Consider the following 18,927-nt stretch of genomic DNA (forward strand, 5'->3'; position numbering starts at 1 on the left):
CTGGTGGGCACTGGGCTCTGCTCTGCGTGCTGGGTGGGCCCTGTGTCTGAGAGTCTGCACACTGAAGCTGTAGTGGAGGAGCTCCCGGGACCGCCATGCGGCAGGACGGGTCCCTGGGCGTGAGCTGAGCAGGACCGAGAGCGGGGAGGGGGTCCAGAGGCCTGTGCTCGGCCAGTTCCTCTGTGCCAGCGCCTGTAGGACAGGGGAGCGGGGCCTGTGGGGCTGCACCCACACGTACGTTCTCCAGACGGCACAGTCAGTGGGGTCTCCCTCCTGTGGGGCTGCACCCACACGTACGCTCTCCAGACAGCACAGTCAGGGGGGTCTCCCTCCTGTGGGGCTGCACCCACACGTACGCTCTCCAGACAGCACAGTCAGTGGGGTCTCCCTCCTGTGGGGCTGCACCCACACGTACGCTCTCTACACAGCACAGTCAGTGGGGTCTCCCTCCTGTGGGGCTGCACCCACACGTACGCTCTCCAGACAGCACAGTCAGTGGGGTCTCCCTCCTGTGGGGCTGCACCCACACGTACGCTCTCCAGACAGCACAGTCAGTGGGGTCTCCCTCCTGTGGGGCTGCACCCACACGTACGCTCTCCAGACGGCACAGTCAGTGGGGTCTCCCCCCTGTGGGGCTGCACCCACACGTACGCTCTCCAGACAGCACAGTCAGTGGGGTCTCCCTCCTGTGGGGCTGCACCCACACGTACGCTCTCCAGACAGCACAGTCAGTGGGGTCTCCCTCCTGTGGGGCTGCACCCACACGTACGCTCTCTACACAGCACAGTCAGTGGGGTCTCCCTCCTGTGGGGCTGCACCCACACGTACGCTCTCTACACAGCACAGTCAGTGGGGTCTCCCTCCTGTGGGGCTGCACCCACACGTACGCTCTCCAGACAGCACAGTCAGGGGGGTCTCCCTCCTGTGGGGCTGCACCCACACGTACGCTCTCCAGACAGCACAGTCAGTGGGGTCTCCCTCCTGTGGGGCTGCACCCACACGTACGCTCTCCAGACAGCACAGTCAGTGGGGTCTCCCCCCTGTGGGGCTGCACCCACACGTACGCTCTCCAGACAGCACAGTCAGTGGGGTCTCCCTCCTGTGGGGCTGCACCCACACGTACGCTCTCTACACAGCACAGTCAGTGGGGTCTCCCTCCTGTGGGGCTGCACCCACACGTACGCTCTCCAGACAGCACAGTCAGTGGGGTCTTCCCCCTGTGGGGCTGCACCCACACGTACGCTCTCTACACAGCACAGTCAGTGGGGTCTCCCTCCTGTGGCCGCGGGGCTGGGTCTCGCAGTCTGCAGCCGCGTCCACCTCCTCACTCCGGTTCCGCACGTCAGCGTGTTGCGTCTTGGGGAGGTTCGTGCTGCTCAGAGTTAAATAGTTTGTTGGTGTTTTGACTCCAGATCTGTTTATTTCCCAAATCTGTGCTGTTTTCCAACTTTTTTTCTGTCCACGGAGGCATCCCTGTTAAATGTAGCCTATGAACACAGGGTTTACTGATACATGCGTTTTAATAAATGGTTACAGATAAAATTTTTTCTTAGTGTGCAGGATCAAGACAAAAAACTTCAAGATTTATGGAGAATATGTCAGAAGCTGCCACCACAGAATTTCGTTAACTTTAGGTATGTATGATTGACATTCTGTCAATAAAGCCACCAAGCTACAATGACTTGATAGTGACCAAGGTTCAGTCCCCAGCAGAGAGGGTGTTTAATTCCAGCACGCTGGGCACCCTCGGAAATGCTGGGGTCACGCGGGGCTGCTGGGTGGGGGTGGGTGTGAGATTGCTGTGGCCGTCGGGCGTGTCGGCGTTCACAGGGAAGCCACTCCGTCCCCCACCACCGAGGCCACTGGGGGAAGGTCGTGTGGAAAGTTCGGTTGACTTATATGGGATTCGGAGTCTAAACTGTCCCATATGTGAAGGATAAAAATTAACCAATAGTTGTACTTTCCATAATATCTTTAATTTTAAATAGAGCCTAAATCATCCTACTAAATAAAGTTTCAAGAAATGGACATTGTATATTACTTTATGGAATAACTGTGTTCCTTAGAAAAGTCTACCATAAAATACATTTCTGGAGTGTAACCTCTATTTTCCCTTTGACATAAAATGTGACGTCAAAGAATCATGGAGAGAAGGGAGGGTGGCCACTGATAATGAAGTTGTTTAAGATTAAAGAAAATTAGCCTGACCAGGCGGTGGTGCAGTGGATAGAGCATCAGACTGGGATGCGGATGACCCAGGTTCGAGACCCCGAGGTCACCAGCTTGAGCACCGGCTCATCTGGTTTGAGCAGAGCTCACCAGCTTGGACCCAAGGTCTCTGGCTCGAGCAAAGGGTCACTCGGTCTGTTGAAGGCCCGCGGTCAAGGCACATATGAGAAAGCAATCAATGAACAACTACGGTGTCACAACGAAAAACTGATGATTGATGCTTCTCATCTCTCTATTCCTGTCTGTCCCTGTCTATCCCTCTCTCTGTCTCTCTTCTCTGTAAAAAAAAAAAAAAAATTAAAGAAAATTTTGTGAGAGGACCTGATCCAAAATGGCAGGTACTCTCTTGGTGAAATGCCTGGCATGTTACCTCACTCTGAATTCCCCAGGCCAGGGGAGGGTTCCCTCTGCTCTCAGTCTTGCTTTCTGAGAACGTTGGTGTTGCAGCACCACTCGCTGACTCGTACAGCGTCCACCTTGACACTGCGGGCGTTCCTCGTCTGCGCACTGCCCGCCCGGGGGAACGCAATCCCAGTGCTTGTACTTTGGGATTTGGCCTTTTATTTCATTCTTTATAACATTTTACCAGTATGCACCCCTAGTTTTGTTTCACTGGGGTTATTTTTACTACGTTTGTATATATTGAAAACACTGTTAGTCACATTGTAATTTATTTAGGACTAGACTAGATAGCTGGTACAGGAGGGTGGATTAGGAATACACAGCACATAGAGGTTAAGTCCCTGGCTGACCTCTGAGCTGTTTTCCTCTTCCAAGCCCTGAATTCGCCTGTTCTCAGACCACAGGAGGTGTGTGACTGTCTCCCTGAGCGGAGGTGGTCACCCCTGAGCAGTCTGGGCCTGGGAACCGGCCGGAAGCTGATGCCTCCGCAGGCATTTCAGAGTGATGCTTTCCCTCTCTTTTCATTCGCAGGTATTTAATCAAGTTCTTGGCGAAGCTCGCTCAGACCAGTGACGTTAATAAAATGACTCCCAGCAACATTGCCATTGTATTAGGCCCTAACTTGTTATGGGCCAGAAGTGAAGGGTGAGTCATCTGCCCCCGTGTTGTCTCATTTTCGTGTTTTCTTCCCGCCTGACAGGAGAGGGGACTAGACTAGAGCCCCAGGCCCACACTCCCCTGTGAGGGGCCCACGTGGAGGGGAGAGGGGACTGGACTAGAGCCCCAGGCCCACACTCCCCTGTGAGGGACCCACGTGGAGGGGGAGAGGGGACTAGACTAGAGCCCCAGGCCCACACTCGCCTGTCAGGGACCCACGTGGAGGGGGAGAGGGGACTAGACTAGAGCCCCAGGCCCACACTCCCCTGTGAGGGACCCACGTGGAGGGGGAGAGGGGACTAGACTAGAGCCCCAGGCCCACACTCGCCTGTGAGGGACCCACGTGGAGGGGGAGAGGGGGCTAGACTAGAGCCCCAGGCCCACACTCCCCTGTGAGGGGCCCACGTGGAGGGGGAGAGGGGACCAGACTAGAGCCCCAGGCCCACACTCCCCTGTGAGGGACCCACGTGGAGGGGGAGAGGGGACTAGACTAGAGCCCCAGGCCCACACTCCCCTGTGAGGGACCCACGTGGAGGGGGAGAGGGGGCTAGACTAGAGCCCCAGGCCCACACTCCCCTGTGAGGGACCCACGTGGAGGGGGAGAGGGGACCAGACTAGAGCCCCAGGCCCACACTCCCCTGTGAGGGGCCCACGTGGAGGGGGAGAGGGGACCAGACTAGAGCCCCAGGCCCACACTCGCCTGTGAGGGGCCCACGTGGAGGGGGAGAGGGGACCAGACTAGAGCCCCAGGCCCACACTCCCCTGTGAGGGGCCCACGTGGAGGGGGAGAGGGGACTAGATTAGAGCCCCAGGCCCACACTCGCCTGTGAGGGGCCCACGTGGAGGGGAGAGGGGACCGGACTAGAGCCCCAGGCCCACACTCCCCTGTGAGGGACCCACGTGGAGGGGGAGAGGGGACTAGATTAGAGCCCCAGGCCCACACTCCCCTGTGAGGGGCCCACGTGGAGGGGGAGAGGGGACTAGATTAGAGCCCCAGGCCCACACTCGCCTGTGAGGGGCCCACGTGGAGGGGGAGAGGGGACCGGACTAGAGCCCCAGGCCCACACTCCCCTGTGAGGGACCCACGTGGAGGGGGAGAGGGGACTAGATTAGAGCCCCAGGCCCACACTCGCCTGTGAGGGGCCCACGTGGAGGGGAGAGGGGACTGGACTAGAGCCCCAGGCCCACACTCCCCTGTGAGGGGCCCACGTGGAGGGGAGAGGGGACCGGACTAGAGCCCCAGGCCCACACTCCCCTGTGAGGGACCCACGTGGAGGGGGAGAGGGGACTGGACTAGAGCCCCAGGCCCACACTCCCCTGTGAGGGGCCCACGTGGAGGGGAGAGGGGACTGGACTAGAGCCCCAGGCCCACACTCCCCTGTGAGGGGCCCACGTGGAGGGGAGAGGGGACCGGACTAGAGCCCCAGGCCCACACTCCCCTGTGAGGGACCCACGTGGAGGGGGAGAGGGGACTAGATTAGAGCCCCAGGCCCACACTCGCCTGTGAGGGGCCCACGTGGAGGGGAGAGGGGACTGGACTAGAGCCCCAGGCCCACACTCCCCTGTGAGGGGCCCACGTGGAGGGTGCTCTGCTGCTGCTCTCCTCAGGCAGCTGGCTTCTCGGAACCCTGCTGGGAGCTGGGTCCTGTCTCAGATCTGACCACGCAGGGATGTGGGAGACACTGTCCCAGGCCTCAGAGGGCCCCGCTCCTGGGCAGTGGGCAGATGAATAGCTTCAGTGCAGGGATGAGTTCTGTCCACAGCCTACGTGTGTGGGTAGCACAGACAGGACAACGTGTGACAGCGCTGGTACTTGCTGATGAATGGCTGCAGTGCAGGGATGAGTTCTGTCCACAGCCTATGTGTGTGGGTAGCACAGACGGGACAACGTGTGACAGCGCTGGTACTTGCTGAAGAAACCGTTCTGGCCCTGGCCAGTTGGCTCAGTGGTAAGAGCGTCAGCCCAGTGTATGGATGTCTTGGGTTCAATTCCTGGTCAAGGCACACAGGAGAAGTGCCCATCTGCTTCACCCCTCCCCCTCTTGCTTCTCTCTCTCCCTCTCTCTCTCTTTCTGTCTCTCTCTCCCACTCCTGCAGTCATGGCTCAGTTGGAACAAGTTGGCCCCAGGCACTGAGTATGGCTCCATGGCCTCTGCCTCAGGCACTGAAATAGCCCAGTTGCCGAGCAACAGGAACAGCCCCAGATGGGCAGAGCATCGCCGCCTGGTGGGCATGCCGGGTGGATCTTGATGGGCTCATGCAGGAGTCTGTCTCTCTGCCTCCCCACTTCTCGCTTCAGAAAAGAAAAAAAAGAGGAAACACGGTTCAGGCCAAGAAGTTCGCGGAGGGCTCTGCACAGGAAGTGGCGCTGTAGCTGAACTTTGATGCACAGCTCCCTGCACACGGGCCCTGGATGAGCAAAGGGGTTGCAGGCGTGAAAGTGCCAGGTCTCTAATGTTGACGGTTGTGTCGCCTGTCGTATAACTTGAGCACAGGGGACATGAGGTCATGACTGAGGTTAATAAAGGCAGAGGGTGGTGCTATGATGAGTTCCTTGGAGCCTCACAGATAACCTTTAGAAGTAGGTGCTGCGCCCTGGCCGGTTGGCTCAGCGGTAGAGCGTCGGCCTAGCGTGCGGAGGACCCGGGTTTGATTCCCGGCCAGGGCACACAGGAGAAGTGCCCATTTGCTTCTCCACCCCTCCGCCGCACTTTCCTCTCTGTCTCTCTCTTCCCCTCCCGCAACCAAGGCTCCATTGGAGCAAAGATGGCCCGGGCGCTGGGGATGGCTCTGTGGCCTCTGCCTCAGGCGCTAGAGTGGCTCTGGTCGCAACATGGCGACACCCAGGATGGGCAGAGCATCACCCCCTGGTGGGCAGAGCGTCCGCCCCTGGTGGGCGTGCCAGGTGGATCCCGGTCGGGCGCATGCGGGAGTCTGTCTGACTGTCTCTCCCCGTTTCCAGCTTCAGAAAAATGAAAAAAAAAAAAAAAAAAAAGAAGTAGGTGCTGCTGTGCTTTGTGCAGAGGAAGACAAGTAGTTTGGTTCAGGTGGCACAGCAGGGAAGTGGTGGCGCCCGGTGCTGGCCAGTCTGTCCCTGAGCTCCGCCCCTCCTGCCTCCGTTGCTGCTGGTCCACCTTGCAAACTCCCGCATGGCTCGTGTTTGCAGTAAAAAGCGCGGTGACTTCTGAATCACTCTTTCTACCTGTTTATCCCTTCATTCACATGCACCCCATCTTGTTTCAGAAAGTGTGTGTAGGGTTATTTACAAAGATCTGATATCATAAAGCAAAGAGCCAGACAAGCAGACGTGCAGAAGTTGCTGCTCCCAGCGTGTCTTACAGCTGATACGTCCCTGGTGGACCAGGAGGTCCATGGAGAGGCGACAACCCAAAGGGGAGTGTTCCCTCGCTTCTGAGGTCGGGGAGAATTTTCTAAACGTAGAAGCGGTGCAGGAGACACATTGAAGAACGGGTAGATGTGGCTCTGTGACAGCTAGAGATATCTGTGTGTCAGAACGTCCTTAAACTGATGGTGTGTACAGACTAGGAGGGGTTCCTCCAGAAATATCCAGAATTCGTCAAAGGTCCTGCAAATCGTTAGACACACAGCCCCTCCTCACAAAGGACGTGAGTGTACAGTCCCCCCTGATCCGAGAGTGGTCCAGATCCAGGCGGGGGAGGGGACAGGTGGGGTTTGCAGACAGAGCTTGGCTTTTAAGCTGGGGTTTGAAAGGAGCTACAGCTTTGGCTTGTTTGGAAATTGGGGTGAAAATGCTCTTTCTGTGAAGTGAGGTCAGCGTGATAGAGAGGGTGGATTAGGGGCAGTCAGGCCTGGGACCCAGCCTCTTGGAGTACAGTGTATCCTCTGATGAAGTAAAATGCGTGATTGTGCAGCATGGCTGTCAGGTGTTGGGAGCACTGGGACAGTTAGGTCAGGTGCCCGAGCACTGAGGGCGGGGCAGGTTGGCCCTCGCCGCATCTGAGCCCCCGCTGCAGCGAGCCTGGTGGCCGGTGACAGGCCTCACTGTGTCAGTCCTTCTGAGCCCTGCATCCGGACACTTCCAACTCCTGAACACGCATCTCGGGACCAGTCCATGTGTATAACATGCTTCATAATTTGTGAAACGTGGGGGCTCGGATTTTCTGACCAGTAAAAGGCACTGAAGCAACCCACGCTCTTGGCCTTCTCTTGAGCAAACATGGTTCGTGCTGATGTTGGGTCTTCCCAGTAACTACCATGGTGACACTGTCCCTGGGGGAATACAGCCCTGTCCCAAGGCAGCGTCAGCCAGCGTTTGACGCACAGCCATTCACGGGCTGCCCGAGCAGTGTGCATGTCACGGGGCAGACGGCGTGACGGTCCTGGGGTCGCGCTTCCTGGGTGCTCCCACACACGTGGACCGGGCCTTGTGCACTGAACTTCCCGTTATTCTCAAACACTGCATCCTTCGGAAGCCACCGAGTGGGGCTGAGTCAGCAGCGGGGGTGCAGGTTGTCCTGGGAAGCCCGTGAACTGTGTGGCCTTCTTTGCAGGACGCTGGCCGAGATGGCGGCTGCCACCTCCGTGCACGTGGTCGCAGTGATCGAGCCCATAATCCAGCATGCCGACTGGTTCTTCCCCGAAGGTAACCGCTTTGCAGCCTCCCCGGCTGCTGCCAGAGTAAGGAGATCATAGTGTGGCAGTAAAGAGTCTTCCTACAGGAGGAAGTGCACCGTGATCACTCACGATTGCATACGTGATGGCCCCTCGGAAGGTACTGGCTGGGCAGCTGTTGGAAGGGTGGTCCGAGCCTGGCCCTCCCCACCTGCTGTGCCTCGAGCAGCCCTGCTGTCCATCCCTGCAGGGGGAGCCCCGGGGAGCCCCGGCTGTGCTCACCTTCCCCAGCAGTCTTCTCGGGAGCTGGGCCTCCCTGCTGTGGGCCGCCCCGTAAATACATGCTGGGCGGCTGGATGCGTATGGCACTGCGCCCGAGATGGACTCTGAGAAAACGAGTCACGCAGAAGCTGTCCAGGCAGTATGGTGCTGACGGTGCCTTTTACTTCTGTTTTATATCAAACTAAATAATGTCTCACTTTCTGTGATTCGAGTCAGTAATCCATGCTCCTTGTCCTCTTTGGCATTTGTGTGGTTGGCTGTTTACAGAAAAGACAGTGGAGTTGCGTCGCATTCTGAGTCGCACCCCTCCCCTGTCTCCAGTTCTGTCTGATCTCCTGAGTTAATAAGCCATTCTTAAGACAGTGAGTGTGTCCGGGGCTTCTGCCGGGAAGCAGTGAGGACCGTGGGCTCAGGAGTGACCCCTGTCCCACTGGGGGTCCGAAAGCTCTCCTGTCCCCTACTGTCTCATGGCCATGTGTTCCCTTTTCTTCTTGCAGAGGTGGAATTTAATGTATCAGGAGCTTTCGTGCCTGTTGCCCCCCCAAATTCCAATCACGCGTCCCACATTGGAAACGACTCGGACTCAGGGACCCTGGAGAGGAAGCGGCCGGCCAGCATGGCGGTGATGGAAGGGGACTTGGTGAAGAAGGAGAGGTGCGTTTAGAGCCAGTTGCTCTCAGACTGACGTTGTCGAGCCCTCGGTGCCCACTACCGCCGTGTGGGTCTTGTCTCATGGGAGCGGGCCCCGGGGACCGGGAGTGCTAGAGTCCAGGGAGTTTCAGGAGGACGTCCCTCTGCCCGGGCAGCAGGTGTGCAGCGTGTGGCTGACGTGTGCTGTGCCTCGTGCTCTGCCTGGTGGTCTGGCATCCGGACGCGCTGCAGAGCCGCCTGAGTGCGTGCTGGGGGCAGGGGCTGCGGTGGAGGGGGGTCAGGGAGAAAAGGCAGCGACTGTGGACTGTGTCCATGAGTGGAGCGGAGACCAGCCGCCTCTCCAGTGAGGTGGCGATTTGGTGTTGTGTCCAGAGGCATGTTTTTGGTATAACTTGGCCCTGCAGCGGAATCTGGTGCTTCTCAGAGCAGCCTCAGTAATTGCCGATTCTGGAAGAGAAAAAGGTCTCTTTTGGACTTGGTGGGAGGCAGCATGTCTCTACCCAGGCCCTGCGGGAGAGTGGAGGGTTTTCAACAGTGGTGGAGGCTGTGTGACTTCTGCCATCAGGTGCCACCTGCCCGCTGTGTGTGATGAAATGCCACCTTGTTCAGAGCCGCGCTGAGAGTCCAGGACGCCCGTTCAGTGACGTGCTTTTCACGCGTACATGTGATGACGTTACCCCAGGTTGTCTTACGTTAAAAGTAAACAGGCAGCTCTGTTTCAGTTGTCCAGTCTTACAGTGAGGCTTGTTTGCTTGGTTTGCTTCTTGTTCTAACCCATGGCGAAGGGAAAGGCCTGTCACTTCCCTGTCCTGTGCCTCTGAAGTCCGTGTTTGCTGTGCAGACGTCGTCTGTTCACGCGCCCGCACTGCTTCCTGACGACCAGCTGTCCGCAACCAGCCCTGCCCGCGTGTATCTAAGTCACAGAGCGCAGTGTCAGGGTTCCAGGTGGCTCACGGGACACGGTTCTCAGTCGCCTGCCCAGGGAATTCTCCCCACCAGAACCAGTTCAGGGAGCCATAATCTTTTTTTATTTTTTGAAAAGTGTTGAGTTGCTCCACCAGTGAGCCTAGGTGGGAAGTGTCTTCTCTGTGCCCTGTCCTGGGCACCGTGCCCTGCCCCGAGCAGCTGTGGCCCAGGCCTGTCCCTTCAGCTGCACCTCTGTGGGCACCTGCACCAGGACCCCGCCTTGGAGCGGGAGGGGCCGCGTGCCCAGCCCTTGCGCAGCCTCCCACGCCCAGACGCAGAGTTGAGATGCGGGCTCGTGTGTAGGGACATGGGCGCATGGGCGCACACGGCTCCCGTGGGGTTACGCCCGCACAGTGAGGCCGGCCGGCGTGCCTGCTGTCCCGGCTTGCCGGGTCGAGGGGGACACTGGGCAGGACCAGGCTGTCACTCTCGCCAGGTCCAGGGGGACACTGGGCAGGACCAGGCTGTCACTCTCGCCAGGTCCAGGGGGACACTGGGCAGGACCAGGCTGTCACTCTCGCCAGGTCCAGGGGGGCACTGGGCAGGACCAGGCTGTCACTCTCGCCAGGTCCAGGGGGACACTGGGCAGGACCAGGCCGTCGATGCCTGCAGGGATGGGGCCAAGCCGTGCGCTTGCCTCTGTCACAGGGACGACCGCCACTGGTCCTTCTGCTTCACTGCATGCTGGGCGACTTGGGGGGCTGTGCCGTGTGTGGGTTTAACACGCGTAGACCGAGGGCTCCTGTGTCCGTCGTCGCCTCGCATGGTGTGCTGACTCTCTCTTCTCTCTGTAGCTTTGGTGTGAAGCTTGTGGACGCCCAGGCCTCCCGGCGGGGTGGCACCCTAAGTAGAAAGCACGTGTCCCCTGCTCTCCAGCCGCCACTCCCGCCCCCAGACGGCAGCACCCCAGCTCCCCTGGGCCTGGAGCCCCCCGCCCAGAGCTCTAGGGCTGAGAGCAGCGCAGGGGGCGGGCCTGGCCCTTCTGCGGGCGCGCTGGAGCAGGGGCCGAGCCCAGGCCACAGCAGGTAAGGGGGCTGGCTTCTGCTGGCGGCGGGGGCTGGGCGCCCTGGCCTTCTTGGGCACCGCCTGTGGGCATGGTGTCCACGCCCTGAGGACGCCCGGCATGCAGTGAACCATACTTGCACTCACGCCTCTGGGCAGAGGATGGGAACAGGGCTGAAGTGCTTGCTTGCTCTCTGTTCCAAAGAACGCGCAATTGTTTGCATTCTTGACCGTGCTGCTGCGCTGAGAGTGTCCAGCCGCCTGGTGTCCAGCCTGTGGTAGTCTCTCTCACCTGCTCAGGTGTGCTCAGTGTTCGTCCACCATTTGCTTATTGCCATCTAATATGCCACTAATAAACAACGTAGCAAGTTAGTTAGGTCATGATTTTTCTAGCTTTCACCTATCTGTCGGTCTGTCCGCCCTCGTCCCCTCTTCCCCCGCCCCTCCCCCACCCATGCACTCAGATTGCGTGGGCGGCAGTGTGGAGCGCCCCTACGGGACTGAGAGGCCCCCTCCCCTGGCCTCAGTCTGTAGGGAGTTGGTACAGAGTACAAGGTACAAGGTGATGACAGGTTTTCTCAAAAGGCTCTTCTGTTGCTTAACCTTTTGCATAGCCACCTGGAGTGGACTGTAGTTATGTAGGAACTTCAAGAAAAAGCACCATTGAACTTGAGAGTTCTGTTTAATTTGTATGAATTGAGTTCTTCACACTAACTGGGCAGGTGAGCACCAGAGGCCACTTCCAGTGGTGGCTCGGGCCTCTGGAAAGGGCAGCTGTAGAAGGGGAGCGGTGTGCTGACCCTCGGTCACTGGCTCTGCATTGGCCCCTGTGAAGCTCCAGGCGGTGGTCATATATAAAGGAGAATAAGTGCACAAGAAAGGGAGGCCTGTCTGTCCGTGGGGACCCTCCCCACGGGGAGCTGAGTCTGCCTCAGAAGACCTCTCATCTGGTCTTCTCTGGGGGGGGGAGGGTGGGCCTCTGGCCCTAGGGTGCTGCTTCAGAGATAAGAAACTCCGCTGGACTCAGAGCTCTGCATTCCTGAATTCCTTTCTGCTTACACAGTTTGGGGAAGGTCACTTTTTTGAGAGAGAGAGACAGGAAGGGAGAGATGAGAAGCATCAACTTGTAGCTTTTAGCTGTTCACTGATTGCCTCTCATACGTGCCTTGACGGGGTTAGGGGTGGGCTCCAGCTGAGCCAGGGACCCCTTGCTCAAGCCATCGACTTTGGGCTCAAGCCAACAACCTTGGGCTCCAGCCAGCGACCATGGGGTCATGTCTAGGATCCCATGCTCAAGCCAGCAACCCTGTACTCAAACTGGTGAGCCTGCGCTCAAGCCAATGACCTCAGGGTTTCAAACCTGGGACCTCAGCATCCCAGGCTGATACTCTGTCCACTGCGCCACCACCGGTCAGACTGAGGAAGTTCACTTTCTGATTAAAAAGAAGTATCTTCCAAGTTCCTGGGGTTCACATGCACATCCTCTGCTCCGTGCGGGCCCGTCAGTCATGGCTGCTCCTTCAGTGTGTTGGTTCTGGTTTATTTTTGTTTGAGAAGAAAGGCATTAGTGGACTCACGTTTTCATTTACCATAACATTCCATTGGTTCAATCCAGGCTAAATGTGTGATCTAAGGCGGTAGTGAGTTCTCACTGCAGAAGGACAGAGGGAATGTCAGCTGTCAATTTGCTCTTGGGCGTTTTGAGTTTAGACATTCCTGTGCACATTTCTCTCAAGGCCTTCACTCTGAATGTCGCCGTGAAGAGCCGTCCTGAGCCCGGACAGGGGCTTCTGCCCCCACCACCCCGCCCCCCGCGGCCCCTCAGCGTCCCCGCGTCTCTCCCCTCGCGGCCGTGCTGTTGGTGCGACAGGACACGGGGCCTCTGCCCCCACCACCCCGCCCCACGCGGCCCCTCAGCGTCCCGCGTTTCTCTCCTCGCGGCGGTGCTGTTGGTGTGACAGGACACGGGGCCTCTGCCCCCACCACCCCGCCCCCGTGGCCCCTCAGCATCCCTTGTTTCTCTCCTCGCGGCGGTGCTGTTGGTGCGACAGGACATGGGCCTCTGCCCCCACCACCCCGCCCCCCGCGGCCCCTCAGCGTCCCGCGTTTCTCTCCTCGCGGCGGTGCTGTTGGTGCGACAGGACACGGGGCCTCTGCCCCCACCACCCCGCCCCCCGCCCCCCGCGGCCCCTCAGCGTCCCGCGTTCCTCTCCCCGCGGCGGTGCTGTTGGTGCGACAGGACACGGGGCTTCTGCCCCCACCACCCCGCCCCCCGCCCCCCGCGGCCCCTCAGCGTCCCGCGTTCCTCTCCCCGCGGCAGGACACGGGGCTTCTGCCCCCACCACCCCGCCTCCCACGGCCCCTCAGCGTCCCGTGTTTCTCCCCTCGTGGCCATGCTGTTGGTGCGACAGGACAGGGGCCTCTGCCCCCACCACCCCGCCACCGCCCCACGCGGCCCCTCAGCGTCCCCGCGTCTCTCCCCTCGCGGCCGTGCTGTTGGTGCGACAGGACAGGGGCCTCTGCCCCCACCACCCCGCCACCGCCCCACGCGGCCCCTCAGCGTCCCCGCGTCTCTCCCCTCGCGGCCGTGCTGTTGGTGCGACAGGACACGGGGCCTCTGCCCCCACCACCCCGCCCCCGCGGCCCCTCAGCGTCCCGCGTTTCTCTCCTCGCGGCGGTGCTGTTGGTGTGACAGGACACGGGCTTCTGCCCCCACCACCCCGCCCCCGCCCCCGCGGCCCCTCAGCGCCCCGCGTTTCTCTCCTCGCGGCGGTGCTGTTGGTGCGAGCTGGGCCCCCGCTAGTTCAGAGCCTTCGTATTTTGCCATAGTTTTTGCTTGGTGTTGTGTGATGTACATGTCACAGTCACATTATTTTGAAGTCCGTACACCCTTTCATGTTTTTAACATTGCCCAGTTGAAGTACAAGCTGGAGCTCAGAATTTCCTGTTAGTTACGTGAAATGGTATTCGAGTGGCCCGGGCGTTGGCAGACGTCCCGAGGCGATGAGTCTCATAAAGTATGAAGTCCCGTGTGGCACCAGCACTCAGCATTCAGGGCTCAGGGTAAACTGTCCAGAATGTCCGATCCCCTGCTCGCCTGCCGGGGTGAGAGCTCTGGTTGGAATCGTAGGTGTCTTAGTGTGCTTATTAGCTTCACCGCCTAACTCAACTTTACTCCCTCAGTCCTCCCAAGCCCAAGGACTCTGCGGCAGTGCCCACACCCACATCGGGGAGAAACAGCAGTCAGGTGGCCAGTGGCCAGAACCAGGGGCAGGCCGCTGCCGGCTCACATCAGCTGTCTGTCAGCCCGGCCCATGGCCCCACAGGCTCCAGCCCTCATACTCTGCGCAGAGGTAAGCAGCGTCTTCCCTCTGTGCCCTTGCTGGGGGTGCCAGCACCTGGGGGTGTGGGGCACGTGCAGGCTCTCCAGCAGATCGTTCCCATGTCTGCTAAAAACTGGCAAGCACCCTGGCTGGTTGCTAAGTGGATAGAGCGTCAGCCCGGCATATTGGATGTCTAGGTTTGATTCCTGGTCAGGGCACACGGGAGAAGCGACCATCTGCTCCTCAACCCCTCCCCCTCCCTCTTCTCCTCCCACAGCCAGTGGCTTGGTTTGAGCACCGGCCGGCCGGGCGCTGAGGATAGCTCGGTGATTCAAGCTTTGGCCCCAGATGGGGGTTGCCAGGTGGATCCTCGTCAGGGTGCATGTGGAAGTCTGTCTATCTCCCTCCTCTCACTTAAAAAAAATGGCAAGCAGGAAGATCAGTCATTAATAAGAAAAATCATTAAAGGGAAATGAAAAATGGAGAGCAGAAAAGCATTCATTTAAAACTGGTTAAGCTACAGAGTATCACTAACACACAAAAGTCCTTTCTCCGCCAGCATTCCCAGTTTTCCAGGAATCTGGTGTTTCTAGCCCTCACTCTGTTTTGGAACCGCCTCTGCTGGCCAGGCTCTGCGGGCTGCGAGCCACGTGTCCTCCGGATTGGGGTCAGGGCTCTCCGGGCCCTCCTTAGCATAAAATCTGAACTGTTGCCACCTGGATCCCTGAGGTCCTCGCCCAGCAGCCAAGAAACGGCTTCAGAACACAGAACAGATGGTGTCAACGCACACTGAAGCTCTGCAGCAAGTGAGCGGCATCCGTCCGTGCAGACCTCCCGGCACGGCCCTGGGCCAGCCGGGCCCACGAAGCCGCGCCCGCACCCCCACTTGGGCCTCGCCGTGCTCCAGCGGTGTGGTCTGCTCCGGGCGGGGCTCCGCGCCTGCGCTCATCTCATCTTCCAGCGCCTTCTGACCCACTTCTTTCCTTGTTTTATTCTTTTTATTTTTTTAAGTTTTATTTTTTGGTAACACCTGACATCAGGTCTCCTGTCTTAAGTTTTATTTTTATTTTACTTATTTTTAAATTTTCTTCTTAAAAGAAAGTTCACTTAGGAAGTTACAGAAGTCGTAGAAGGGCACTCGGAGCTCAGGAGAAGGAGGGGCCGGGCGCGGGCACGCCCCCTGCCAGCCCTGTGTGTGGGGGCGCGGGGCACAGACCCTGACCTACCACGGGGCGCGCTTCTCTGGCGCAGCTGACGCTTCGTGCCTGCTGGAGTAACCCCCCAGTGCTCTCCCCCCAGGGCCTGACAGCCACGGCTCCCCTCTCCTGTTCGCTGCCTGTGGCTCTGAGGGTTCCCTGATAGGCAGAGTCCGGTCGTATTTGTACTGCTGTGACGGGCCCATTTCACTGAGCACAGGGCCCTTGAGTTCCATCCGTGTTGTCACGTGGGGCAGAACTTCCTCCTTTTTGAAGCTGAGTGATGTCCCCGTGCACGTGTGACACTTGCTCTTCATTCAGTCGTCTCCCGACGGGCACTCGGCTATCCCCGCATCGCGCTGGCGTGATTGGTGCTGCAGCGCACGTGGGGTGCGGTGTCTCTGCGGCGGTGGGTGCCGTTCTTGCGGGTAAATGCCCAGATATTTGGGGTAGATACTTCTCACTGGACTGAGAGGAGACCCCAGCAGGCAGAAATAAGCCGTATACAGAGTGAAGGCCTTTGACGAGTGTGTGACAAGGACCAGGTGTGAGCAGGTCTCTCTCAGAAATCTCTGTCCCTGCTGGAGGCTCAGCAAAACCAGCATATCTGGGTCTCCCCTGATAGGCCCAATTCTAAAGTTGTTGCTTGAGGGTAGGGGAATACTATTTTTTTGTTGTTGCTATTTTGAAAAATGTTCAGCGAGAATCAAAAATGAGATCAGCATGAGGGACACACTCTGGGGAGTGTGGGCTGTGACTGGCCAGGAAGGAACCGACAGTGACAGCCCCGCCCACCCCGCCCCAGCGGAGCTCCCGTTGAAGTGTCGCTGGTAACTGCACTCTTGTGGGGAAGCGTGAAGACCCTGGGCCTGTCGCCCGGGGTCTGGGGAGAATGTGGGCAGGCCAGGCAGGGCTGCGGTAAGTGTCCTTGGTGCCAGGGTGGGGGACAGGCCTGCTGAGCCGCGGGGAGACCTGCTGAGCAAAGTAGAGTGGGGCCTGCAGCAGCACTTCTATTTATTTATTTATTTTTATTTTTGTATTTTTCTGAAGCTGGAAACGGGGAGGCAGTCAGACAGACTCCGCATGCGCCCTACCGGGATCCACCCGGCACGCCCACCAGGGGGCGATGCTCTGCCCCTCCGGGGTGTTGCTCTGTGGTGCGGCCAGAGCCATTCTAGTGCCTGAGGCAGAGGCCAAGGAGCCATCCTCAGCGCCCGGGCCATCTTTTGCTCCAGTGGAGCCTCGGCTGTGGGAGGGGAAGAGAGAGACAGAGAGGAAGGAGAGGGGGAGGGGTGGAGAAGCAAATGGGCGCTTCTCCTGTGTGCCCTGGCCGGGAGTCGAACCCGGGACTTCCGCACACCAGGCCGACGCTCCACCACTGAGCCAACCGGCCAGGGCCTGCAGCAGCACTTTTAGAAGGCTGCCTTGGCCGTGGTGGGGGACGCTGTTGCAGTGATGCCCACAGTGACGAAGCCCTATCGCATGGGACGGCTGCGGCCTTGGGAAGGGACACATTCAGGAGACTCGGACAGCCTCCTGCGGGTTGGTTGATGCTGGTGTTAATGAGAGGCGAGGGGGAAAGGCCTTTGGTTCAGAATCTGAGTTCTGGCCTTCCGCCGAAAGTCTCGTGGCTGGCCCGAGGCTGCCAGTTGGACCTTTCCTGACTCAGCCGCCGTGAATGTCAAGGGGAGATAAAATGCTCTCTTGGGGACACTCGGGACTGAACGTGATGTCTGTCTGTGACAGCGCTGTCCTTCTAGAGCACCACACACTTGTCGGGCGGAATGTCGTGAGCTGCAGACGGGGAGGGAGACAAGTTCAAGTTCACTGCAGGGTCCCAGGCCCCACCTGACCCCTTGAATGCAGTCCATTCCTCTGAGCCACGGTGTCTTCACCAGGGTCCCCCCTGAGGCCTGAGGAAAACCCCGTCTCTGCCTGGATTCCAGGTGCAGCCCTGCTTGTGGCTGAGACTTTCCTTCTGGGCCACGTGAGGGGTCTCTCCTGCCTTCTGCCCTCGGCCATCTGGGGTCTCAGCCTTTCTCTCAGGAAGCTGGGTCCTTTCTGCCCTCCCCCTGCTCCCGCACTTCGCCTGCCACACCTTCCGGACCGGCCGAGAAGAGGCTCCTGCCCCGGCCTGGCCCCCGCATGGGGCTGGGGCCGTTGCCTTGTTCCTGCCCCAGGTCCCAATGCACCCTTCCTGTCAGGCGAGCTTTCGGTCTCACGTACTGCTGACACTGCTTAGAACAGAACTAGGGACTTTCTTTTTCAGTTGCTTATGGGCAGAGTGCAGCTAGTGTCCCCGATTCCGGCCTTCGTCAGCTGCTGGTGTCCGCGGGAAAGGTCCCTGAGCTGCTGGGTCAGAGGCTGTGGGCCAGCAGAGCAGGGCAGGCTTCATCCCCTTCTTTCCAGGATTTTGGCCCAGGGGGAATGAGGGAGGAAGAACTTGGGACATGGGTGCAGGCGGCAGGTGAGGCTGCTCACGCAGGGCTGTCGGTGCTGCTGGGGGCCAGGCTGGTGGCATGGGGCTGTTTCTCTCCGCTGTTCCCCCTCCCTTTGGGGCGGGTGGGCGGGGTCGCAGCAGTCTGGAAAATGCTGCAGTCACTCCTGCCTGCTGCCTGCCAGCCCCAGAGCGGAGCTCCACACCCCTGTTTTCCCACCCCGCCCTTCCTCCTGCCGACCCCTCCCCTAGTGACAGTGATCTCAGCGGCTGCTGGGCAGAGGGCAGACGCAGTCCTCAGAGCAGTCCTTCTAAGGCCATCGGCCACATTGACTTTATTTTTATTAGAATTAGCTTGGAGCTCAGAGGATTCTGAATTGGTAGAACTCCCGTTATTAAAAACCAATCAAGGCCTCTAGGAGAAGAGGCTTAGAGAGTGTCTGCTGCGTGGACAGTGGGCAGCCGGCCCGGCACTCCGTACCCCTTACCGCGCCCTGTAGCTGTTTCTGCTTCTCCCTCTTCCCCCCACGCGTGTAGGCCGCATGGCAGGCCTGACTGGTGAGCACTGAGTGTCCTTGTTGAACTTTTTTGTGTGTGTGACCGAAAGAGAGGGATAAGAACAGACAGGAAGGGAGAGAGATGAGAAGCATCAATTCTTCATTGCGGCTCCTTAGTTGTTCATTGATTGCTTCTCATATGTGCCTTGACCGGGGGGCTCCAGCTGAACCAGTGACCTTGGGCTTAAGCCAGCAACCTTTGGGCTCAAGCCAGCGACCATGGGGTCCTGTCAATGATCCTACACTCGAGCCAGTGACCCTGCGCTCAAGCTGGTGATCCTGCACCTCAGCCGGCGACCTCATGTTTTTGAACCTGGGTCCTCTGCGTCCCAGTCTGACGCTCTATCCACTGCACCACCACCTGGTCAGGTCCTTGTTGAACTTTTAAATGACAGGTCTTTAAAGGTCTATAAATGTGTCATGTACTTCTTAAAAATAAGTGTTTTATTGATTTTAGAGAAGAAAGAGGGGGAGAGAGAGAGAGAGATACAGAGAGAGAAACAGAAACATCTATTTGTTCCACCTACTTATGCACTCACTGGTTGATTCTGGTCTGTGCCCTGACCGGGGATCAAACCCACAACCTTGGTGTATGGGGACAACGCTCTAAGCAACTGAGCTAGCCAGGCAGG

General features: G+C 58.8%; 1 protein-coding gene across 4 annotated transcripts in view; it reads left to right on the plus strand.

Annotated features, from left to right (window-relative positions):
* Positions 1 to 18,927, plus strand: part of ARHGAP17 (Rho GTPase activating protein 17) — a 95,804-nt gene that overhangs the window by 63,556 nt on the left and 13,321 nt on the right. For 3 of the 4 annotated variants that reach the window (XR_010731234.1, XM_066275812.1, XM_066275814.1), the window contains exons 13-18: positions 1,554 to 1,634; positions 3,163 to 3,276; positions 7,821 to 7,912; positions 8,661 to 8,817; positions 10,575 to 10,805; positions 13,966 to 14,135. Coding sequence is in view for 2 of the 4 variants with exons in the window: in XM_066275812.1 (XP_066131909.1) it covers positions 1,554 to 1,634; positions 3,163 to 3,276; positions 7,821 to 7,912; positions 8,661 to 8,817; positions 10,575 to 10,805; positions 13,966 to 14,135 (845 nt within the window). In the remaining 2 variants the exon portion in view is untranslated. The remainder of the gene's footprint in view (positions 1 to 1,553; positions 1,635 to 3,162; positions 3,277 to 7,820; positions 7,913 to 8,660; positions 8,818 to 10,574; positions 10,806 to 13,965; positions 14,136 to 18,927) is intronic. The other variant, XR_010731235.1, reaches the window with a different exon arrangement.

This window comes from Saccopteryx bilineata, chromosome 4, assembly GCF_036850765.1.
Source record: "Saccopteryx bilineata isolate mSacBil1 chromosome 4, mSacBil1_pri_phased_curated, whole genome shotgun sequence".
NCBI lineage: Eukaryota > Metazoa > Chordata > Mammalia > Chiroptera > Emballonuridae > Saccopteryx > Saccopteryx bilineata.